Source organism: Catharus ustulatus, chromosome 13 (genome assembly GCF_009819885.2).
Source record: "Catharus ustulatus isolate bCatUst1 chromosome 13, bCatUst1.pri.v2, whole genome shotgun sequence".
Classification (NCBI taxonomy): domain Eukaryota; kingdom Metazoa; phylum Chordata; class Aves; order Passeriformes; family Turdidae; genus Catharus; species Catharus ustulatus.
This window is the reverse complement of record NC_046233.1, coordinates 1,178,565-1,204,134: the sequence shown is the minus strand read 5'-3', so window position 1 is coordinate 1,204,134 and position 25,570 is coordinate 1,178,565. Positions and strand designations below refer to the sequence as shown.

The window sequence follows — 25,570 nt, the reverse complement described above, 5'->3', positions numbered from 1 at the left end:
GGTTGAGGTGTCTTTAAGGTCCCTTCCAACCCAAACCATTCTGGGATTCCATGATCCTGGCCATAATCACCAGGTCTGCAGGATGGATGTCAAACACTGAGAAGTCCACGTTGAGTGGGACAACCCAAACATCTGTTTTGTGGAAGCCCCATGTCCCTGATCCACTGCTGTGCTGTTCACACTGGGGATGCTGCTGGGAGCTTGCAGAGGAGGTTTTGGGGTTTTATAGACCTTACATTTACAGCTAGCATCTTTCTGAAGCTCTGACTTCCTTTGGGATTCTTCCTGGCAGCAAAAGACACCTTAGGGTGGGGGTTAGCCTTGAGCAGCCTGTCTCCATCACCCACATAAAAGCTCTCTGTGCTCTCATGCAGCACCTGCTGCCCTGGAGTTCCTCCCGAGGTGGAGCAGCCAGGACTCTGCAGGCAATAGCAGCAGCTCAGTGCTGGAGCTCTGCTGTTCCCTTATCTCTGTAAATGCAGCTTTTATCAGCTGAGCCTGCCTCTACTTGCTCAGCACTCAGCAGGGAAGTGACCACGGCCCTTGAGGAGAGCTCTGCCTTGGCAGGTACACACAAACCATTGTCATTGCTCAGCATTGTGCAACTGCTGGAGTCCAGGGGCTGGCACGGCCATGGGATGTCATGGAATGGAGGGGACCCTAAAGTTATCATCATTGCACCCTGCCATGCACAGGGACATCTTCTGCTAGACCAGGCTGGTCCATACAATGCTTTCAGAGATGGGGCAGCCACAGCTTCTGGGGGAACCTGTGCCAGTGCATCCCTACCCTCACAGGGGAGAATTTCCTGCTGATCATAGAATCACACAATGGGTTTGGGTCAGAAGGGACCTTAAAGTTCTCATCTATTTCCACCCCATTATGGGCAGGGGGCAGGGCACCTTCCACTGGTGCAAGTTGTTCCAAACCCTGTCCAACCTGGCCTTGGACACCCCCAGGGATGGGGCCCAACCACCCCAAAACTTCCCTGCAGCACCACCATCTCCCCAGAGCCACATTTTAGCGACTCTCATTTTATTTTTTTCCCCCCACATTTCCAAACTTCCACAGCTGCAGCTTTCTCTGGGTCCATGTTTGTACCTGGGTCACTTTGGGGCGATGATTTTTTTTTTTCCCCCTGATCTTGGACACAGCAGTGGGACCACATGGTATGGCAGGGCACTGTGTACACAGTATGGCATGGTATGGCACAGAACAGGATGACACAGCACGGTTATGACACACCATGGTATGGCACGGTATGGTATGGTACAGCACTGTATGGCATGGTATGGCATGGTATGGCACAGAACAGGATGACACAGCATGGTATGGCACAGAACAGGATGACACAGCATGGTATGGCACAGCATGGCATGGTGTAGCACAGTATGGCATGGTATGGCACAGCACAGTATGGCATAGCACCATATGGCATAGTATGACATGGCACAGTATAGCACTGTATGGCATGGTATGGCACAGCACGGTGTGGCACTGTGTGGCATGGTATGACACAGTATGGCACGGTATAGCATGGTATGACATGGTGTGACACAGTATGACACAGCATGGCACAGCATGGTATGGCACTGTATGGCATGGTATTGCACAGCACGGTACAGCACGGTATGGCGCTGTATGCCACTGTATGGCACAGCATGGTGTGGCACTGTATGGCATGGTATTGCACAGCACGGTACAGCACGGTATGGCGCTGTATGCCACTGTATGGCACAGCATGGTGTGGCACTGTATGGCATGGTATGACACAGTATGACACAGCATGGCACAGCGTGGTATAGCACAGCATGGCACAGCACGGTATGGCATGGTATAACATGGTATGACACAGTATGGCACAGCATGGCACAGCATGGTATGGCACTGTATGGCATGGTATGGCACAGCACGGTACAGCATGGTATTGGCACTGTATGGCATGGTATGACACAGCATGGCACAGCATGGCACAGCACGGTACAGCATGCTCAGCATGGCACAGCATGGCACAGCACGGTATAGCACAGCATGGCACAGCACGGGACAGCACGGAACAGCATGGCACAGCACGGGACAGCCGCATGGCATAGCACGGTACAGCCCAGCCCGGCACAGCATGGCACAGCATGGTACAGCACGGTATGACACAGCACGGCACAGCCCAGCCCGGCACAGCATGGCACAGCTCTGCACAGCCCAGCCCGGCACAGCACGGCACAGCCCAGCCCGGCCCGGCCCATCCCGGCCCCGCCGCGCCGGGACACACGTGCGGGGGGGCCCCGGGCGGGCCCCGCCTCCCCCCGCGCCGCCGCCACGTGAGGCTCATGTGACGGCGGGGCGGGGGCGCCGGGGCCGCCAGACGTGCCGGCGGTCACAGGGCTCCGCACGTCGCTCCCGTCCACCACTCGCCCGCATTTAACCCGGCCCGCGGCCGCCCGCCGCTCCTCAGCCCGCGCGGCGCGGGCGCGGCATGAGCAGCAGCAGCAGCGGTACCAGTACCAGCCCCGGTGCCAGCCCCGGTACCAACCCCGTACCAGCCGCGCCTGCCCGCCCTGAGCGCCCCGCACCGCCCGCGCCCCCCGCCATGGAGCGCATCCCCAGCGCGCAGCCCCCGCCCGGCTGCCTGGCAAGCTGCCCGCCCTGGAGAGCGGAGACCTGCCGGGGTAAGCGGGGCTCGGGGCTCGGGGGGCTCCGGGAGCGGCCCCGCCGCCTCCGGGACGGGGGTAACGCGCTGCTCTCCTTTCCCCCGTGCAGGCTGGACTTCGCGCACATGTACCAGGTGTACAAGCCGCGGAGGGGTTTGAAGAGGAGCGAGGATAACAAGGTAAGTGGGGGTGACGGGGTGAGGTGGGGGCGATGGGGTGAGCCGGGGGTTAACGGGGTGGGTCCGGGGTTAACGGGGGGAAGCGGCCGGTGCGCTCCGGGCCGGGGCCGTGCGGGCTGTCCCGTGTCCCCGCTCACCGCTGTCCCGTGTCCCCGCTCACCGCTGTCCCGTTCCCCGCTCACCGCTGTCCCGGCCCCACAGGAGACCTACAAGCTGCCGCACCGGCTGATCGAGAAGAAGAGGCGCGACAGGATCAACGAGTGCATCGCGCAGCTCAAGGACCTGCTGCCCGAGCACCTCAAGCTCACGGTAGGTGCGAGCGGAGGGACGGGGCAGCGGCTCCCCTGCTGCCGCTTCACCGCCGATTTGGGATGGGTTTTTTTAATTTTTTTTAATTTTTTTTTCTCCGTGATGCCGCACGCCCGGAGCGCATCCCGAACTTGCCGGGAGCTGCGGATCCCTGCGGGATCTGCCCGCCGGACCCCCCACCACTGCCGGGCGAGTGCGGTCCCGGCCGGGCTCCCCGGGCTCCGGTCACGGTGCCACAGGGGCAGCAGAACCCATAAATAATCGCTTCTCTCCGGGCTATGCGGCTGGTCCGACAGTATCCACAGGTTCTGTGAGAGCCTTTTCTGTAGGCTGCTTTTTGAGTGATTTCCGTGAATGCTGCCGGGGTAGCGCTGCCCGCTCCGCGTTCCGCGGCTCCTGGGCAGGCACTGGCAGCACCGTGGGGCTCCTGCCCACATGGCCGGTGCCAACCTGTCCCTGTGCTCCCAGACCCTAGGGCACCTGGAGAAGGCGGTGGTTCTGGAGCTCACCTTGAAGCACGTGAAGGCACTGACCAATCTCATCGAGCAGCAGCAGCAGAAGATCCTGGCTCTGCAGAGCGGTCTGCAGGCGGGTGAGTGCTCGGAGCAGGCTGAGAGCCTGTGTGTGTGTGTGTGATGGACTTTCCCTGGGAGCCCGTGAAATGCGGTTCTGACACCTTGTTCCCCAGAAGGGAGGGGACAGGAATTGTGGCTTTCACGCTGTCGTTTTTCTCAGGCTTTGCTTATGAGCTTTAAAAAAAAAAACGATGCGTTGCTCAAGGTGGTCAGTGCAGAGTGCCCTGGGGTTTGTTTGAAATTAAACTGGGTTTTAAGTCGTTTTAGTTACAGCCCAGGTTTGCTGTGAGGTTCTCTCCAAAGCCGTTCCCATTTGTGTTTCTGAGCTTTAGAAAACCCAGTCGTGTTTGTTTGGTTGTTTTTCCTCTGGAAATAGATGTAAATCTGCTTTCTATACACACCTTTTAAAGTTTCTTTATAACCGAGCTGGCCTGCTCTCTGCAGGCAGAGGGGAGACCGGGTGCTTCAGCTTATCAGCCTTAGATGCACTTCCTCCTGCTGTTTTCACATGTGGCACTCACGTGAATCTGATACAGCAAACCCGAATTTTTCGGAGGCGCCGTCCCTGCCCTGGCAGCCGCAGGGAGTGCAGGGGAGCAGTGGAGTCCCCGGGGCTGCTGCCAGGGCTTGGAGCTCCTGCCCAGAGGTGCGGGGTGAGCTGCACCCTCCCTTCCCCGGGGGCTTTCCTGGAGAAGCCACAGCTCGACCCACTCCCCTCTCACACTCTGCTACCTGTTGAAGGTGGATTATACAGTAATAAAAAAGAGCAGGCAGCACTTTACATGAAGTTATTATGTAAAAGTGGGCAGGTGGATGTTCTGATGGAATTGTCCATTTCTGCAGAAATCTGGGGATTTCTGTTCACAGAGTCCAGCTGGGCCATCGCATTCCCCTCTGGCTGTGATGCAGCCCAAGTCCAGCGTCGCCGCTGGGAGACGAAAATGGAACTATTTAGCATGTTGTTAATTTTTAATTTCTGTCTGTTAATGTTTCCTTAGGTGACCTGTCATCGAGAAACCTCGATTCCAGCCAGGAAATGTTTCGATCCGGTTTCCAGATGTGTGCCAAGGAAATGCTGCAATACCTGGCGAAGCACGAGAACGGCAAGGAGCTGAAGTCGTCGCAGCTGGTCAGCCACCTGCACCGGATGGCCAGCGAGGTGCTGCAGGGCGGGGCGCCCCGCAAGGCCGGGGACATCCCTCCCAAAATGGTGGACTTGAAGGAGAAGCCGGCGGCCCTGGGTGAGGGCCATGGGAAGAACTGCGTGCCCGTGATCCAGCGGACATTCGCTCACTCCAGCGGGGAGCAGAGCGGCAGCGACACGGACACGGACAGCGGGTACGGGGGAGAGCTGGACAAAAGCGACTCCAAATCGGAACAGCCCTATTTCAAAAAGGATACCGACCTCAAGTACGCTGTCCAGGAGAGAATAAGCTCTATTAAGCAAGAGACTGAGGATCCCCCGGCCAAAAGGAGCAGGCTGGAGTCGCCACAGGACGAGGGCCCTTTTGGCACTGACATGATGGGCTCCCCCGGCAGCTTCCTGGGCCCCCACCCTCACCAGCCCCCCCTGTGCCTGCCTTTCTACCTGATCCCGCCGTCCGCCACCGCCTACCTGCCCATGCTGGAGAAGTGCTGGTACCCAGCCTCGGTTCCCGTGTTGTACCCCAGCCTGCCAGCCTCTGCTGCAGCACTCACGGGCTTCATGAACCCCGACAAAATCTCCCCCCCTCTGCTGATGCCCCAGAGACTCCCTTCTCCTGTACCGGCCCATTCCCCCATCGACTCCTCGGCTCTACTTCAAGCTTTGAAGCAGATTCCTCCTTTGAACTTGGAAACCAAAGACTGAGCGCAGTGTGACTGGTTTTTCTCTTTTTTTCTTTTTTTGGGTTTTTTTTTTTTTAGTTTGAGAGACTGTTTCACTTTTATATATTGGCTGGACTGAGGTGTGGGGACGAAGTTCACTGTGCGTAGGAAGCTAAATCCCCTTTTCTCTGGCTTGTCAGGTAGCTTGGAGAAGGATGAAGGATGCGCCCAGGTTAGCGATTGACAGCTACTTCCAAAAGATTAAAGAAGGGTTTAAGAAGGGTTTTGTGCTTCACCCCTTCCCTTCCTCCCTCTCCACATCTACAGAGCAGCAGTTGACTCGGTCAGCTGTGCCTCTATTGCAAAGCTGTGAAGAAATGTTCCATGGGCAGACTTGCTTGGAGGGTCTGCCAATATAAAATCCGCGAATATAAAACACGGTACTTCCCTGAGCTGCTCTGAGGGCAGCGGCCCTGCTGGCTCCTTGGAGCTGGGCTGGTGGCTGAGTGACCCTGAGCGTGGCGTGGTGGTGGTGGTGGCAATGCCACCATGAGCACAGGAGGAGCAGGGCAGTGGTCACTGCAGGGGCAGCAGTGTCACCAGGAGGAGCAGGGCAGTGGTCACTGTGGGATGGTGGCAGTGGTGGCAATGCCACAGAGTGCAGGAGAAGCAGGGGCAGTGGTCACTGTGAGGTGTGGCAGTGGTGGCAATGCCACCATGAGCACAGGAGGAGCAGGGCAGTGGTCACTGTGGGATGGTGGCAGTGGTGGCATTGCCACCAGGAGTCCAGGAGGAGCAGGGCAGTGGTCACTGTGGGATGGTGGCAGTGGTGGCAATGCCACAGAGTGCAGGAGGAGCAGGGCAGTGGTCACTGCAGGGCAGCAATGTCACCAGGAGGAGCAGGGCAGTGGTCACTGCAGGGGGCAGCGATGTCACCAGGTGCAGGAGGAGCAGGTGGTCACTGCCTGGTCACACACAGGTCAGGCAGACCTAAGACAGGTTCTCTCCACACCTTTGCTGATCCGTAGATATTTTTTAAGAAATAAAAGGTAGCTGCTGCTTGGAGCTTTCCATGGCGCAATCTAATAAATAAATGAACCTGCGCCCTTCCTGTAACTTGAGCTGCTACGTTGGGCCGGGTCGGAGGAGCTGTCCCTGGGATGGCTTTGCTGGTGGCACCGGCTCCAGCCTCTCCTGCTGCTGCTGCACAGGCTGCCGTGTCCCTGGGGGCATGGCCGTGTCCCTGGGGCATCACCATGTCCCTGGGGCATCACTGTGTCCCTCGGACATCACCGTGTCCCCGGGCATGGCCATGTCCCCCAGGCATCACCAGGAATCAGCACGGTTTTCCCCAGCTCGGGAGCCTCTTGCCAGAGGGAGCAGTTCAGCCAGAGCTGGCAGTGCCATCCCTGCTGAACGTGTCCCTGTCAGTGCCTTTGGAAAATGACAGCGCTGGGATTTTCAAATTCAATCCCGAGTCTGGTCCCAGCAGGGTTGGAGCATCTGGGTTCCTCCTTGGCAAGTCCTGGCTCACATGGAAGAGGGGCTGGGTGGTGACACTTGTGAGCTGCAAGGGGCTTTCTCCACACAGGAACATCATCTCCAGTTTAGCTTCTTTTTAATTAAAAACCCCAAACTTCACTGCTAAGGGCAGTGCTCTTTGGTGGGTTTTTCTGACTGGTTTTGAGAACTGGTGAGCAGACCCCTGTCTGGATCCTCCTGTCGCCCTCCCATTGCACCAGCTGTTGAGATGCACTATGCTTGATTGCAGATTGTGTTCTAACGTTTATTTTGTTGTTGGTTTTTCTGGGTTTTTTTGGTATACAGTTGTTGCCTTTATTTGTAAAATCCTGTTATAAATATATATATATATAAATATATTAAAAGTTAAAACGTTTCAGATGTCTATTATTTGTATAACTACTTGAGCATAAAGAAGTGAGAAATATGAATGTATTCTTGTTTCTGGTTGTCTTTTTTTTTTTGAAGAGAAGAATATTCCGTTTTTTTCTCGGGAGAGGTACAGTGTTTATATTTTGGAGCCGCCTTCAAGGTGGGATATTGTACATATTTTTATCTTGAGTAAATGTTAAGTAGCTGTTTAAAAATGCTTAATAAAATAATTCTTTTCCTGTGGAAGATAAGGGTTTGCCTCCTGTGCTTTGCAATGTTTGAGCAGGGTCATTCCACGTGTCTGGTCCAGCAGGGGATGGCACAGGGAGGAGCAGGATCTCAGGGAGAAGGGGTGAGGGTGCAGGGGGGAGTGAGGATCTTGGGGTACAGGGGGGATCTCAGGGTTCAGGGGAGTGAGGGATTTTGGGGTGCAGGGAGAATGAGGAATTTTTTGGGTGCGGGGGGAGTGAGGATTTTGGGGTGCAGGGAGGAGTGAGGATTTTTAGGGGCAGGGAGGAGTGAGGATTTTTGGGTGCAGGGAGAATGGGGATTTTGGGACGCAGGCAGCAGTGAGGATTTTGGGGTGCAGAGCCCTGCTGCCCCCACAGCTCTGCCATCAGTGCCTGAAGGAGCTCAGGGTCCCATTACCCGTGTCACCAGGGATATTTATTTTTTAAACTCCCTTGGCACCTTCGGGGATTTTTTTCCTTGCAGACTCGAGGGAGGTGCCTGGAGAGCCTGGCTGGCTTTCCTGCTCTCTGCTGCTGTCACGTTGAGCTCCCTGTGTCTGGCATTGGGCTCCTGGGCCCCAGGCTCTGTGGGGAGAGGGCAGCCCCTCACCCCAGAGTGTCTCTGCAGGCTTTGCCCAGTTCCTGGAGGAAAATGGACTTGCTGCAAACTGGTTTTGCTTCAGCACCCCCAGCCTGTGTCTGAGCTGCCCAGGGCTGGCAGGGATGGTGCCCACCCATCCCCTGGGTCAGGTCCTGCCTGTGTGGGGTGATCCCTGCCACCCCAGGTGTCCTCTGTGCCAATTCCAGCTGGCACTGAGGGTGGTGGAGCAGCCTGGTGCCTCTAGTGCCAGTCTGCAAAAGGAGCCAGAGGGCAGGGTCCTGTCCCACCACGGCTCCCTGGCAGCCCCTCCAGCAGCAATGCTGCTTTCTGCTCTGCACATGGAGCAGCAATGCCCCCAGACCTGCCCCAAAGGCAGGAGAGGGGTGAAACCCAAGGCATGGGTGGGAGGATTTGGTTTTCCCTCTGTGTGGATGGGGAACAGGCACTTCTGAGGGGGTATTTGGGATTTTCACTGTGCAGATGAATCACAAAATGTGGGGGGTGGTTTAAGTGTCCAGCTGGGCCAGCACTGCCCAGTCCTGGCTGAGCATCTGCAGGCTGAGCATCTGCAGGAGCCCACATGGAGAGGCTGGTGTTAGACAGGGTTAGAACTAAAGAAACCTTAGCTTAACTAATGCTAGAAAAAAAGGCTGCTTAGTTTAATGTGTTTGGGGCCTCCACACGTCCCAGTGTTCATGTTATGTTTCCTTTAATTAGAGCTAAATATTGATTTACTGAAGCTGTGTAACCACCCCATTTGGGGACAGCATTTGGTGCTCCGTGCAGAGGTGTCTCAGCCTGGATTTCTGGCTCTTTCCATGGCTCTCACTCCCCTTTGGTCCTCATATTCTGACCCCCCTTGTCCTATAGTGGGACAACTTCCAGGAGTTCCAGATCCTGTCATGGAGGAAAAAAAAAGAAAAGAAAAAAAAAGGAAGGGGGAACATTTATTTGGGAAGCAAAATATTATTATGGGCTAGGAATTTTCTCTGCTGTCCTGGCCTGGTGCCTGTGGGACAGGTGAGTTCTGTGGGGCAGGGGCTGCACCTGTGGTGGCACCGGCTGTGGGCACCAGGTGGGGATGGATGGAGGGATGGAGAGAGGGATGGATGATGGAGAGATGGATGGGGGCAGGGATGGAGGGATGAATGGAGGGAGGGATGGAGAGAGGGAGGGATGGATGGATAGATGGATGCATGGAGGGAGAGAGGGATGGATGGATGGAGGGAGGGATGGATGATGGATGGAGGAATGGAGGGAGGAAGGGAGGGATGGACGGAGGGAGGGATGGATGGAGGGGTGGATGATGGAGGGATGGAGAGAGGGATGTATGATGGGTGGATGGATGATGAATGGATGGATGGATGGAGGGATGGATGATAGATGATGGATGATGGATGGATAGATGGAGGGATGATGATGGATGATGGATGATGGATGGATGGATGGATGATGGATGATGGATGGATGGAGGGAGGGATGGATGATGGATGGATGATAGAGGGATGGATGGATGCATGGAGGAATGGATGATGGATGGAGGGACGGATGGAGGGATGGATGGAGGGATAGATGGAGGGATGGATGGAGGGATGGATGGAGGGATGGATGGAGGGAGGAAGGACGACCCCCGGCACGGCGCCAGCCTGGGACAGCCCGTGCCGCCCGCCCCGCCGGGGTGTGCTGAGTTCCCGGGCTTGTTTTCATGGTCTCACCCAGCTCTGACCTGCCTCAAATGTTGACACAATGTCACGTTTCCGACTGCAGTCTTTCATGTGCAGCCGGAGGCTAAATACGGCTGCTGGTTCCTGGAAAAAGACGTGCCTGGCACCCTTTCAGCAGAAACCCGATCCCCATGCAGGCTTGGCACAACAGCTGAATAACACGGCAATAACTCTTTCAGCAGCATTTCAACCCATAAATAGGGCTTCCCGAGCGACTCCTTGAAGTCAGACAAGGAGGATACAATGATTTTAGGCAAAAAAATAAAAGTAAATAAAGTCAGCGCGCGTGGAGAGCGGCTGGGAGGGGGCAGCGGGGTCAGGCAGATCAAAGGGTGCCGTGGAGGTGCTGAGTGAGCTTTGCTGAGTGGGAGCACAGGATTGCCTCAAAAGGAAAGAAATGCTCCTGAATTTTTTAATGTCTCGGTCCTGTTTCATACCAGCCCTGTGGAGGCACGGGGAGAGCCTTCCTGAGAGCCAGGGCCTTTCCTAACCCCGGTGAGGACACACAGACACATAATTTTAGCTTTTCACCACCTGTTTGGAAAGCTCCCGTAGCCGAGCGCTGTGGGACTGGATGGTTTTTACAGGCATGTACCCCGGGAGCTGCTTATTTGCATTATGCATGGACCAGGGCCTAAAATAATCTGCAGTGACGCACATTTTTTTTTGCTGTGATTTTTTTTATTTTTTTTTTTTCCCCCCCCCTTTTCCAGGACTCCATTTTTCTGAACGTGCCGTGACTTTTTGAGGAGCACGCATGGTTAGCCAGCCTGGGGGCTGCCAGGGCCCTGATTCAGCAGTCAGGCTGAGCTGGGGGGAGCTGCCCCATCCCCTGGCTGTGACACACGGAGGGAGAGGAGGGAGAAGAGGAGAAGTGCCCTCGTGCTCCGCCTTGGCTTTCATCTGCAGAGCGTGTAGCTGCAAGTGCGGCGTGTTTACAAATGCAGGCATTGCAAGATCCCTTGAACTGTGTCCTAGTACAAAAGAGGCTTTGAAACGAGAAACACGTTGTCATGGCATGTTCCAGGCCAGCAGCACCAGACTGAACCAGATAATTGCTGTTTCTGCTTCGGTGTGGAAAAAGCAGCAGGTCTTGAGCAAGTCTTTTTTTTTTCTTTTCCCCCCCCTTAGACATTTCGTGTGATGCTCAGGATGGAAGGAGAGGGTTGGGAATGCCCGGGCAGCGGGGGCAGAGGCAGGGTGATCTCCCAGGGCTGCAGGCAGAATGACTGTGCTGGGCTCAGCCCGTGTAACCATAGCCTGCAGGGCTGGTGACACTGACCCTGGCTATGTGACACGGGCTGCCCGTGTTTTGTAACCCTGGCGTGCTGCCGGCGCCAGGAGATGTGGCTCTCGCTGCTCCCTCGTGTTCCAGACCTTTCCCACTGCCCTTCTGGGGCACTTGAGAACTCTCCCGATGCCTCTGGGTGCCAGTGGGAGCTGCTAATTGCAGTGACCATTTCTGCCCTGGGCAAGGCACCTCTGCCCTCACCCCTGGGGCACCACCCAGAAATGGAGGAAATATTTCTACCTGCTTTGGAATAATTTATTTCTTTCTCCCAGGTGTGTTTCTGCCCCAGGCACATCACCCCACTGAGGCAGGTATTGGCACTTTGGAAATGGCCAGACAGGAAAGCTCTGCATGGGGAGGGTTTTTTACCACATGTGCCTTGTTAAAACTGTGAACTGGGCAGGCTGGGTAATACCACACAGCTGATGGAAACAGGAATGCTGGAAATAAAAGGCAGCTCCTCTGGGGCTTGGTGCTGTCCTGGGGAGCTGGTTGTTATCCAGCTCTTTGGCCTGGCTGAGGTGGGTGTTTGCTGTGGGATGGACCCTTGGTCCCCTCAGCCCTGCCCACATCCAGGAGTGACCCTCTGCAGGGTGGCAGTGCTGATGGGAAAGGGCTGGGTTGGCATTACAGCTCCTTTTACCTCCTCCCTGACCCCTGCTCTTTATTCAATATCCGAGATGGGCTCCCACGTTGTTGTTTTCTGAACAGCAGCTCAGCCCAAGAGCGATGGCCACAGGCTGTGGCTGCCAGAGCTGTCACCCAAGAGGAATAATTAGTTTCTCTGTGCACCACAGCTTTATCCTTCCTTCAGCCCATGTGCTGCTCAAGGCCAGCAGCATTCCCTCCTCTGTGCCATGGCAGTGAGAGAAAAGGCCCAGATCTGCTCTGCTGTGAAAGGGCTGATGAATATGCAGACTCTCAGGGCTGGAATATTGCTTATCCGTGTCACGGGGTGCGCACGGAGCTCATGTTTGTGCTGCTGCCCGAGGATGTGTGCACCACCAGTGTGCAGCTGAGCAGCTTAGGGAAGATTTAACTCTTATTTCTATTCTTGACACAGAATCATTAATAAGGTTATGGCCATGTTGGGGGCCTTTCCCAGTGCTCTCCTCCTGCTGGGGTTTGACTCAGCCATTGATGGGGGTAAGCTCCATCCCCAATGGAAGTAGCCGCTGGTGATTATCTCGTGGTATTAGGGCATGTGTTGTGAAATTGGTGTGATTTGATATGAAATGTGACCTGTGGGCATAGGCAGCATGTTCTAATGTATTCAGAAACGCTGGGGCTGCCGAGCTATTGCTGCTGGTAGCACAGAGCTGAAACCCCAGCTCCCATTGACAGCAGTGGGAGGTCTGTCATTGCCTTCCGTGAGCGCTGGACTGGATCCAGGCTGCACTTCATGGGATGCATTATTCCACAGGATTAGGGAGGCACAGGCAGTGGGATTCCTCTCCCTCACTGATCTCTGCTGCTTAGAAGTTTGCCTTGGAGCTGGCTGGGACATGAAGCCCCTGGGCTGGTTTTGGTGTCAGCCCAAGGAGGAGATGAGTGATGTTTGCTCCTGAGGGTCAGCCCAGCTGCTCTGGGAAATGTGAGGGGCTGGAACTGTGACCAGAGCCCCTGGTGCTGTGGGGACACAGGAGGCAGGGCTCTCCAGCATTGCCTGTACCAAGTGTTTGACCCACCCGTGCTGGAGTCCTGTTTCAGCAAAGAAAAGCCCAGGCAACCCCAGAGGAGCCCTGGCTCTGCCCACACCGGTCAGGATGTGCCTGGGGAGGGGTTTTTTCAGGTTCTTTATTTCACACAAACGTTTGACCTCAAAGAAGTGCCAGTGACTCCGGGGCTGAGCTCCCCCTGGCACGGGAGGCTGCTGGAGCATCCCTGCTGCCCATCCTGCAGAGCCCTGCCAGCCCAGCCCCTGGCTGAGCCCTTGGCTGGAGCATGACTCAGGGCCCCGTGGGAGGAGGGGGTGGCCGTGACCCCCCCAGTGCTGCTGGGGAACTGAAGCAATCTGTTTATCATGGAAAAACTGCTCTTTGCAGCAATTCAAATGGAAACTTCCCAGAATGAGTGTTGCAGAGCTTTCCCCTTGAATCACCGGGCCTCCCAGGAGCCGCTTTCTAAGACGATGCCCTCGGGAGCGCTGTCACCATCCCTGCCGAGCTGGAGCTCCCTGGGGCAGCACAGCCACCCTCCATCCCCTGGGAGCAGTGCCCTGGACAGGGACAGAGCCACCGCACACGGGTGTCCCTGGTGATGGGTGGCACATCCAGCCTGGGGAGGCTCGCACTGCTGTCTCACCGGGCTGTTCGCCTGTTTTCCCTTCCCTCTGGCTGCCCATCACCCTTTCCATGGCTGGAATGAGTGTCTGGGAGTCACGGGGAATTCAGCCGCTGCCCGGAGCTCTGCTAGCCGGGTGAATAAGGAGGGAGTGATGCCTGAGTGGCCCCTGCTCCCCGAACTGCCCGGGGATGCCCAGAGGAACCAAACCCCGGGCAGATTGGGAAAGCCAGCAAAGGGCTGGGTGTCAGCAGGGCAAGGGACAGGGAGGGACAGCAGGGTACGGCACCCTGGTGATCCCACCGCCACCCCGGGGCGGAGCTGCTGGGCATTGTCATGCATTGATTCCTGCCAGCCCCGCGGTGCTGTCCCCATAGTAACAGAGCGGGCTGGCAGCGCTCAGTGACATCCCTGTCCCCAAGGACCCGCGTGCTCCTGTCCCCAGCTCCCGGCGGGGCTCAGTGACATCCCTGTCCCCAAAGACCTGCGGGCTCCTGTCCCCAGCTCCTAGCAGAGCTCAGTGACATCCCTGTCCCCAAGGACCTGCGGGCTCCTGTCCCCAACTCCCGGCGGTGCTCAGTGACATCCCTGTCCCCAAGGACCTGCGGGCTCCTGTCCCCAGCTCCTAGCAGCGCTCAGTGACATCTCTGTCCCCAAGGACCTACGGGCTCCTGTCCCCATCCCCTAGCAGCGCTCAGTGACATCCCTGTCCCCAAGGACCCGCGGGCTCCTGTCCCCAGCTCCCGGCAGCGCTCAGTGCCATCCCTGTCCCCAAGGACCTGCGGGCTCCTGTCCCCAGCTCCTAGCAGCGCTCAGTGACATCCCTGTCCCCAAGGACCCGTGTGCTCCTGTCCCCAGCCCCTAGCAGCGCTCAGTGACATCCCTGTCCCCAAGGACCTGCGGGCTCCTGTCCCCAGCCCCTAGCAGCGCTCAGTGACATCCCTGTCCCCAAGGACCCGTGTGCTCCTGTCCCCATCTCCTAGCAGCGCTCAGTGACATCCCTGTCCCCAAGGACCTGCGGGCTCCTGTCCCCTGCTCCTAGCAGCGCTCAGTGACATCCCTGTCCCCAAGCACCTGCGGGCTCCTGTCCCCAGTTCCTAGCAGCGCTCAGTGACATCCCTGTCCCCAAGGACCCGCGTTCTCCTGTCCCCAGCCCCTAGCAGAGCTCAGTGACATCCCTGTCCCCAAGGACCTGCGGGCTCCTGTCCCCAGCTCCTAGCAGCGCTCAGTGACATCCCTGTCCCCAAGCACCTGCGGGCTCCTGTCCCCAGCTCCTAGCAGCGCTCAGTGACATCCCTGTCCCCAAGGACCTTCGTGCTCCTGTCCCCATCTCCCGGCAGCGCTCAGTGACATCCCTGTCCCCAAGGACCTGCGGGCTCCTTTCCCCAGCTCCTAGCAGCGCTCGGCGTTCCGGGGACAGCTCCGCAGTTTTCCCCTATCTCGGGAAAGCAGGAATTGCTGTCCAAGGGGCAGAAGGGACAGTGTGGGGTGGCTGGTGGCAGCTCCGTGTGGCCGCAGCAGGTCCGGGCTGTGCCGCACGCTGTGTCTGTCTGTGTGTGTGAGAAGCAGGAGCTGCTGTGTGCGGCTGGGGCACGAACCGCACAGGGGTTTTCCGGGCTCCAGCGAGCACCTGGGCACTTGAGGTCAGCAGGCGTCTGCAGCACGGGTGGTTGAACCCGGCAGCGAGGCGAAGGTGCTTTGAAGGAGAGCGGCAGGACCGAGATCCGTGCTCAGATCCTGGAGCCGCTCGGGAGATGAGTCAAAGGATTCCTGAAACAATTAAAGCTGCGAGGTGCAGCAGCCACCGTCAGCAGCTCTGCCAGGCGCCCTCGGCCAGCTGGTCGTGCTTTCCCTTTAATAAGGCATATTAGGCAATTTCCCATTTAAAAATGTTTATGGGAATATATAAATACTCGCTTATACAGAACTTGCCTGGCCCTCTGTGCGCAGAGCGGTGGAGAGTGACTGGAATTGTTATAAATCCATCCAGAAAGCTGGAGATGGAGCGTTCAGCGTGGTGAGACAGACCTCAGAGCCCCCTGGGACTGAGTCCTCCCGGTGCCAGGACAGGACACCTCGCTCCGTGGGACAGAGTGCCCCAGCGAGCAGGACAGGGCCACCACAGGCTGTGTCACATCCCCTGTGCACGGCAGCGTGGGCAGGGTTTTCCCTCCTGTGATTTCCTGATGGCCACAGGAAGAGCTTGCACAGACCCGATCTGGATTTAATCAAAGGAATTTTTTTTTTTTTCATTTGCTGTCTTATGTGCTGACCACCAAACCACATCCTTCGAGCCTGAGCCCAGCACAGTGAAACAAAAACTAGCAAAAACTAGGCCAGGACTTTTTGCTATGTTTTTTTTTTTTTTTTTTATTTTCCCTTTAGTGCATCAGTTGGGTGCAGAGCTGGCACACACCTCTGCTCCTACACAGCCCCTTCCCAGGGCAGGGTGGCATTTCCAGCACCCCTGAGCCAGGCACTTGCAGCTCCACGTGAAACTGGGAACTATCCAGATTATGTGCACTGAGCACAGCGTCAGTGGGGAGCAAATACAGAGGAATAATGAGCAATGACGTGCTGGCAGACCACGCCGGGACCTAATAAGGCACAAGGTGGGGACTGTCCTTGGCTCTCACCCTTGGCTGGGTTGGTGCAGCCTGGCTCTGGGGTCAGAGCAGAGCAGGGGGCTCCCAGTGAGCCCCCAGAGCTGGTGGGAGCAGTGGCTGTGCTGTGACACCGTCCCTGGCAGCATCCCACAGCATCCAGGGGCGAGGTGCCTGCGCAGGGAAGTTCTCACGTTCACAGAACAGAGAGCAGCTTTATTGTTGTATTTTGCAAACCAAAACCAGCCGGGAGTTTCTGAAGCGTCTGCCATCCCTGCAGAGAGCTGTTTAGTCATGCCTGGTGTGTGTGCATGTGAGACAGTGAGGGGAGGGAGGCTCGAGGACTTTGCAAAGATTAAAGATTTATGCTGACCCTTGAATCTGATCCAAGGCTACTAATCTGCCCTGATCCTATCATCTGCTCAGGGTGGATCTATTTCACTTTCCTTTATGGTACTCCTGACTCATTCCACTCCCACTCCAGGCCAGTCCAGTGGGAATGGGAAGAGCTACCACATATTTGTTTGGGTTTGCATTTAAAGCTCTGGACCTGTAGTGGGTGCAGCTCATAAAGGAAACCAGTGTGGATAAGATATGGGTGAGCTGAATGCTTGGAAACCACTCCCAAACACAAGCTGGAGTGGTTTGAAATCAAGGTGGAGTGATGTACTGAAGGCACAATACTTGGCAGCTACGCCCAGCGTGTGAGAAAGGCATTTAAATCCAAGGTGTGAGGCAGGCAGGGCACCCCACGTGCTTCTGACAGGACAGCCTGAGCCCTGCAGGGTGTGCAGAGCCAGGGGCTGGTTCCCACCCTCCTGCTCTGTGCCCCAGTGCTTTGCACCCTGGTGAGCCCCTCCAGAGACCTGCAGGAAGCTGTGCCAGGGGTTCTGCCCTGCCCTGGCTCTGCTCTGCCTGGGAAAGGCCCTGTTGGTGCTCCATCACCCATCATGTCTGTGCTCCATCACCCATCATGTGTGTGCTCCATCACCCCTCATGTGTGTGCTCCATCACCCATCATGTGTGTGCTCCATCACCCATCATGTGTGTGCTCCATCACCCATCATGTGTGTGCTCCATCACCCCTCACCCATCATGTGTGTGCTCCATCACCCATCATGTGTGTGCTCCATCACTCATCATGTGTGTGCTCCATCACTCATCATGTGTGTGCTCCATCACCCATCATGTTTGTGCTCCATCACCCATCATGTGTGTGCTCCATCACCCATCATGTGTGTGCTCCATCACCCTGTGCTGAAAGGCTCTCGCTGGCTGCTGGGGCTTTAGGGTGGCAAACAATGCGTGGAGGAGGACACAGACCTGATTTTTCAGGGCAGAATAAATCTCCTCTGCCTTCACGCTACGAAATAGTGTGGCAGAAAGAGAAATAGGAGCTTTCCACCCCCCAGCTCTTGTGTGCTGCAGCCACACGTGTCTGGAGGGAGGCTGGGGATGCCGGAGCAGCCTGGCCCGTGTGCCAGGCGGGCTGGGGTGGAGAACAGCAGCAGGCAGTGCCCAGAGCCCGGGCAGACCGGCAAACAGCATCAGTCATACAGGCTGGCCCGGGGCTGAGCTGGCCGGGAGATGCAGTGGGGAATATCCTATTTCAGATCCCCTGGGACATCCTGTTCTCCTGATAACTGATGATATGTAAATATAGCAAATGCAAAGCCAGGCACTTTCCAGGGTGCCCGGCCCAGGCTGCTTATAGAACAGGGCCGAGCCCCAGCGGCGCTCTTGGAAACACCCATCTGCAACTGTGACACGGGCAGCAGCCTTTATTTTTAGTTTAAAACCAAGTTCCTGTTTGTAGGGCCAGAAGGGTTACAGGAAGAAAAATTATGAAGTGGGATCATTTACTGCTATTTTCTTTTCACGTGTCCTTCCTTCCTTCCTCCCTCCTGAGAAATGGGATGTAGCACATCGCTATTCCAGGCTGCGATGCTCGCTGGTTCCTGCTCCCTCCTTGTGTAACCAAGGGCTCCGTCCTGCCAGCCCCGCTGATCTGCCCCGGTTTGAGCTGATCTCATGGAAACCAAAGGCCGGCCCCGCTGACCCGCAGCTCCTTTCTCTCTCAGCTGATTTGGGCCGGGCGGGGTGACGGGCAGGGCACGGGCATCCCTCCCCTTCTCAGCCATCCCTTCCCCTCCCATCCCATCCCATCCCATTGGTCCCATCCCATCCCATCCCAGGCTCTCCCATCCCCTCCCCAGCTCCCCTATCCTATCCCATTCCATCCCATCCCAGTTCAGCCATCCCATCCCATCCCATCCCATCCCATCCCATCCCACCATCCCATCCCATCCCATCCCATCCCCAGCTCAGCCACCCCATCCCCGGCTCTCCCATCCCATCCCATCCCATTGATCCCATCCCATCCCTGGCTCCCATCCCATCCCATCCATTCCCATCCCATCCCATTATCCCATCCCCATCCCATCCATTATCCCATCCCCATCCCATCCCATTATCCCATCCCCATCCCATCCCATCCCATTATCCCATCCCCATCCCATCCCATCCCATCCCCATCCCATCCCATCCCATCCCATCCCATCCCATCCCATCCCATCCCATCCCATTATCCCATCCCATCCCATCCCCTCCCCAGCTCAGCCATCCCATCCCATTCCCATCCCATTCCCATTCCCATTCCCATTCCCATTCCATCCCATCCCATCCCATCCCATCCCATCCCCATCCCATCCATCCCTCCCATCCCTCCCCACCCCGCCGGGCAGACCCAGCAGCCACGGGATGGAAGGAAACAATGGGCACTATTCGGTCAGCAGCCAAAGGAGCCTCTTTAATGAGCACAGCGCTAATTAGTCGGGTGTGCAGCCCTCGCCCCATCCCGGCCCGGCGGGGTCACCGTGCGATGATTTTATTTTGGCCGGTGCCCACCTGCTTTTCTCATTCCCGTGCCCTGTTAGGGAAAGGTAATCCCGAGCTGACAGCAGGGAGACTGCGAGCTGCTGACGGGAATTCCCAGCTGGGAGGCTCTGGGAGCGGTGGGAACTCTGGAATAGGTTGCTCATACACAGCACAGTGTGAAGGAAACGGGCGGTTTTGCTAATTCCCTGCACTTGGTTTAATAAAGCAGGATTTGTCTGGTGGGAAAGTGTAGCAGTGGGATTTGAGCTGTGTGAGTCTCATGACTGGGGCTCGCCTGCCTGGGTGGGAAGCATCGATTGCATTCTGTCTGTCCTGTGTTTTTAAACAGGACTGGAGTGCCCACAGCTTCGGGTGAGCTTTATTTGGGATTCGTTTATTTTAGAAATCCGGGTGCAGATACTTGCACTAAATTCTGTTTTCCAGAACTGCAGTGCCCTGTGTCTTGGGAGAACCAGGACTGCTGGGTTTGTCAGTGCTTTGTGATGTAAACTGAGAAAGGATAAAGAGGGGTGGCCAGGACACAGGGAGAGAAGGGGCAAGTTAATATCTGATACAGCCTCCGTAGGCAAACGAGATCCTTCTGCTTCTGGTTTTAATGAGAAAGGCCCCAGTGGAAATTTAAAATCTGGATCTGCATCAAATCCTCAAAGTTCAGGGAGTTTGGAGTGAGGAGTTCGGTCCATTCCATCACTCAGAGCTGTCTGCAAAATTCGCATCCCAATACTTTTTTCCACTCATAAATTCTGCCAAAGATGCGTGCTTGGATGTGGGATTTTTTTCTTCTTTTTCATCCCTTTTGCTAATTTAATTCCCAGATCTAAATCAAGTTTTCCATCCCAGATTTCCAGGAGCTGGGATGCCTTGTTTGCAGCTGGGGAGTTTTGCTGTGCTGGGGGGCTGAAAGGTTCACCTGCCTGCAGGTGACCAAAACAAGGTGAGGCCTCAGAGTCAGGATGCTTCATTGCCACAGCCCAAATTTTGGGATGTGCTAGGGATTACATCATTCCAGTGCTCCTGCCCTTCTTTCCTTTATTATTAAGAGGTTAAAACCCAAGCCATTTTTGGGCTATGCACAAATATGCTCCTGATGAGGGCCCTGAGCAGCCAGGCAGATTTTCTGAGCAGCCTTGAAGCCAGCAAGGCACAGCAGCCACATGCTGGGCTCTCCCTTATTCTTATTCTCTTCTGTTTTCTTGGGTGTACAATAAGACCTAATCAAAGTGATGCTTTCCAGCAGGCTTTTGTGTATGGCATTACAGCACAATCCTAAATTCCTCTTCCTGCTCATGCATACAAAGCAGGGAGAACTAGGATGGCTGCAGATAATTTAAAGACAAGATAACTGGGTGGCTGGAAGAAGAAGAATTTGATAGGAAATAACCTTGAAGCACAGCTCTGATGTGATGGTGTGAGGTGCCCAGCTCCCTGAGATGCCAACAGGGATTGTGACTTTGAGAAGAGATGACAAGGGGACAGGCAGAGCACCCAGGTGAAGAGCAGCAGTGGTGGCTCTGACACCTCCCCACAGATGTTCCTGCTGGGCTCACATCTGGATGCACTTTGCTTTGCTCCTGTCCATCTCTTGTGAACAGCTCCCTGCCGATATCATCCCCTGCTCTGGATTTATCCCAAAATGAGGGAGGAAGGTTTGTGGTGCCCGTGTGCCAGGGAGGGCTGGGTGTGGGCACTGCCAGCCCGGGCAGGGTGAGGATGAGGATGAAGGCGAGGACACCGCTGACAGCTTTAGGGAAGCAGGATGGCTTTGGTGAGGCTGCACTCCCCTCTGCTGGAAAACCCAAGCAAAGACAGCAGAGCGAAAAAACGAGAGGAAAAGGGGAAATTACCATGCAAAGAACACAAGTGAGGCTCGGGCTCCCTGGGACATGGCAGCATCCAGTCTGGGCTCTACTGGGCTTCATCCTGTGCCCGTCACAATGAGAGGGGACTTGTGGGGACAGCCAGACCCTCTGCAGAAAATTGGGACCTGTCACTTTGATGTCACTTTGATGTCACTCCCCAGTGTGGGAGTGGGTCAGCGAGGGCAGCACTCGGTGGCTCAGGACTGGTCCTGGGGATGGGACAGGGTCTCACAGCAGGCAGAGAATCCTGGCTGGGACTGAACAGAACTGCACAGACAGGCTCGGGCTGTGCTGCTGGCTTCAGAGCTGCTTCACAGCCCAGGAGGTGCCCAGGGGCCACAGCTGATGGGTGAGAGCTGCACAGCACTCGGTGGGATGAGATACCCACCTGGGCTGTGGCACTGGCAGGAAAGGGGCTGGAAAGTCTGATCATTGCCTGGCAGCTGGGAGGGAAAGCAGGGGCTGGGGAAAATGGAAGCATTTTCCCTGTCCTGGCACCTGTCTCTGGGTGGGCAGTCAGGGCTCAGTCTAACCAAGGACCTCCAAGGAGTCCCTGCTGGGGCTGTGCCTGCCTTTCAGAGCCTCACTTGGAGGCTGTTTGTGCTTACACTGGAAGAATGGGTTTGTTTTCCCCTGTAGATGTAAAATTTAATTTACAGAAGGGGTGAAATGCAGTGGCTGGGCTGGCCAAGGCTCTGACTGTGCACTAAATCTGGGCCTGGCTTTGTGCAGGGGGCTCTGCAAGCGCCAAGGTCGCTGCTAATAAATCTGACTGGAGGACCAGGAGAATTTTATTGAACTTACTGCTAACAGCAGGCTCCTTTCTAACTCTCTTTTTTTTTCCCCCTGCTCCCTTGTGCTGATTCATGCTCCTGCTCCTTGGGCACTGGGAGATGCCAGCATTCCTAAAGGTCATCACTTGCAGCAGCAGCTCATGCTGGGGAGTGTTTGCCAGCACCTACGACATCGAAATGCTGAAGGGGCTGCCATCATTTCTATTTCCCCTGGCAGTGACAGACACCTGCACAGCTTGCCAGCTGCCACGTTTCCAGGCTGGGAGACTCCTGCAAGGTGAAGGAGGTGATGAATGAACCCCAGAGCAGCTCACCTTGGGGTTGGGGCTCTCACCTGGGCTCACCTGCAGAGAAACCTCAGTGTCCGAGCGTGCACCCCTTGGCTTGGCCCCAGGGCATTCTGTCACCCTGATCCTGTGACTCTGGAAATGGGATCCTGCTGCTCACGTCAGGAGTCACGCTGCTGTGCTGCCTCCCCTTGTGCTCTCCTCCCCTTGGGTGCTTTCCTGGGCTGCACAGAGGCAGGATTTTCTGGCATGCTGGCAGCATGCAAACATCTCTGAGGAAATAAGTGATGGTTTAATTTTCGTGGCGTGTCTCCCTCTTCACAGCAAAGAATATTCTGGTTTAGCTCAAACTCACATGTTTCTTCTTTCAGGAAAGAAGTGAGGAAGACACAGAGAAATCCTTCCTTTGCCTCCTTGGGTTATTTAATGGCTATTTATACTGGCACTACCAAAAAATGACAGAAAGACTCAGAGCTGTGGCAGGTTAAAGAATCATTTATTTAATGTCCATCTCTTTAGAGGTGACCACTAACCTTTAGAAGTGAGCCTTTCCTTCAAGAGTCCGTAACACAAAAGACACATCTTGTATCTGCTGTCATCTGCCTCCATTTATTTTCATTTTTTTTTAAATTTTTTTTTTTTTTTAAGGAAAGAGCCCCCAGCTGCCTGAGCAGCTCCTCACAGCTCTCAGATTGCCCAGATCCAGGAGCTTCTCCCTCCCTGGACAGGGGAGGACCCACATTCTCTCACATTTTCCCAATCCCAGCTGAATCCCTGGAAGAAAACCATCACCCAGATTGCTGAGGGCACTGCCAGGGCAGTGTTTGCCTGCTTCGAGCACGGGCTGTGGCAAGCAGGAAAGCCCAGTCTCACAGCAATACTGGCACTATTTTTTGGCTGTGGCTCCTCGCTCGGCAGCAGGGGAGGTGCCACACAGCAGGCAGCCTGTAACCCATCAAATCAATTAGTTCCTTTGTCTGCGGGAGGAGTCGTTAGCCAAAGACAAATTAAAGGAAGGTCCGGTAAGATGTTCTATTCTGAGAGGAGCTGTCCTATTTTCTCATACTAATGACAGGCTCCGAAATCTGTGCACAACTTAGCTCGTTATTAGAACTAATTGGTGCCAGGCATTCCATCCTCGCTGATAGGGCTAACCATGGGGATGAAATTGTCTGAGTTAATGAACCAGAGAATGGATTAAGAACTTTCAAAGTGCGGTTCATATCTCAGCTTAATTGGAAGGAGTATATTAGTTGGCTTTTTTTTTTTATGGATACAAAGGAAAGCCGTGTTTTGGGGTGGAAAGGCACATGAACAAATCCTTCCCTGCCTCTGGGAGCTGGGAATTTCTAATTTCAGTGTTGAAGCAGTTGAAGGCAGCGCCTTCCCCAGCACGGTGAGCCCGAGGAGGGATGGAAATGGGATTTATTCTCATTATTCCTCCTGTGCAGAGAGCAATGAGTGCAGCCCTGCCCAGGCCAGGGAGCTGCCCAGGGGGCTGCTCTGGGCATGGCTCATCCTTCCAATGGAATTCCACATCCCCCAGCCCACCGTGCCCCAGTGCACAGCTTGGGGTTTCTGTACCCATCCCATTCGAATTGTTCTTCACACCTGTTTTACACTGTTCTCAAGAGTACTGACACCCATTTTTTCTGGCTCAGAAAAAACAAAAAACAAATCTATGTGATTTAGAACTTTTCCTTCTGCCAGCAGTAGAGAAGGAGAATCTTTTGCAGGAATCCCAGACACAACATGTAACCTCTGCTCCATATCCAGGCAGCCCAATCCATTCTTTGTGCATTTTCTTAGCTCTTTAATATTTGTAAAAGAACTTAAGAGCCATTGCAGCCAGGTGCAAAACAGTGGCACTTTTCCAGCCTATTGGCAACCAACAAATCCTGTTCAACATCCATTAACAGCCCTTAATTTGAGTCACGAAAGTTTTGCTGCAACATCATAAGAAATGCTGAGGAAAAAGATTGTGCTGCAGGGGAACAGAAAATATTCCTCAGTCGTTCTGTTCCTCGTGATTTTTTTTTCTCCATTTGCTCTTGCCTGGCCTCACAGTGCACAAGCCACTGTGTAACTCCCCAGAGAGCTGGACCAGCAAAATTTGTGAATCTGGGCTTACTTTGACTGGGCATTAAAATAACCCCAGTTACAGTGACCAGAACCCTGGTAAATCACCCAAAAATTCCATGAAAAATGCACACTGCTCCTTCAACTCCGCTTGGAAATGCTTCCTGCTGGAAACTTAAGTGACCTCAACTAAGCTGTGACAAATGCACCTGGTGCAGCAGTTGGTCAGTGGTTTGGCTCCAGCAGAAATTCAATTTATCAAAGTCCATGAAAAAGGGAAGGAATTTCTGGAGAACATCTGGTGATGTGAGGATAACTGGGAGAAACAAGGTCCCTTTGGTTTTGGAGGTACTATGAGCACACACAAGGTTTTGTGTTTCACTTGCTAAAAACACACTTGGGTGAACTGGAAATATTACAGTTGGTAGTTTTTAAATCTTTATTCTTTTTATTTAATTCTTTATTCCTCTGCAAGATGGGGCCTTCACAGCTGACACCACCTCAGCACATCCCCAGCACGGCAGGCGAGGATGAGAGGGCACAGATGGAATCTGTGCCAGGGGAGGGGCAGGTTTGACATCAAGAGGAATTTCTTCATGGAAAGGGTGGGCAGGCTTGGAAGGGGACCCAGACTGGTGTGGAGTCCCCATCCCTGGAGGTGTCTGAGGAATGGCTGGACATGGTGACACGGGCTGGGTGACAAGGTGGCGTTGGGTCATAGGATGGACTCGATGACCTTGGGGGTCTTCCCCAGCCTAGTGGAGCCTGTGATGGAGAGGCAGGGCAGAGCCTGCTCCACGGCAGGGACAGGGATGTCACACCCCTCCTTGCCACACTGAACATGGCACGGCCAGGGGTGTCACCACAGCCTGCCCCAACCCATGGTGGCACAGGGGGTGCTACACCCCTCCTCGCCACACACGACATGGTGGCTCAGGTGTGTCACACCCTTCACTGTCACACCAAACATGGCGGCTCAGGTGTGTCACACCCCTCATTGTCACACCCAACATGGCAGGGACGGGGTGTCACACCCCTCATTTTCACATCCGACATGGCAGGGACAGGGGTGTCACTATGGCCCACCTCGCTCCATGGTGGTTCAGGTGTGCCACACCTCTCCCCGCCACACCCAACATGGCAGCTCAGGTGTGTCACACCCTTCATTGTCACACCCAACATGGTGGCTCAGGTGTGTCACAGCCTTCATTGTCACACCCAGCATGGCGGCTCAGGTGTGTCACACCCCTCATTGTCACACTCAACATGGCGGCTCAGGTGTGTCACATCCCTCATTGTCACACCCAACATGGCGGCTCGGTGTGTCACACCCTTCATTGTCACACCCAACATGGCAGCTCAGGTGCGCCGCACCCCTCCCCGCCACACCCAACATGGCAGCTCAGGTGTGTCACACCAAACATGGCGGCACAGGTGAGTCATTTTTCACACTCCTCCTTGCCACACCCAGCATGGCGGCTCAGGTGTGCCACACCCCTCCTCGCCACACC

At 55.3% G+C, this 25,570-nt stretch overlaps 1 protein-coding gene across 1 annotated transcript; it reads left to right on the top strand.

Moving 5' to 3' along the window:
- Window positions 1-2,572: 2,572 nt before the first annotated feature.
- Window positions 2,573-6,120, top strand: BHLHE40 (basic helix-loop-helix family member e40). Its single transcript, XM_033071904.2, is given in 6 exon segments — window positions 2,573-2,624; window positions 2,627-2,666; window positions 2,758-2,827; window positions 3,029-3,136; window positions 3,605-3,728; window positions 4,710-6,120. Coding segments are annotated over 6 exon segments (1,230 nt in total). The 5' UTR covers window positions 2,573-2,587; the 3' UTR covers window positions 5,561-6,120.
- Window positions 6,121-25,570: the final 19,450 nt, after the last annotated feature.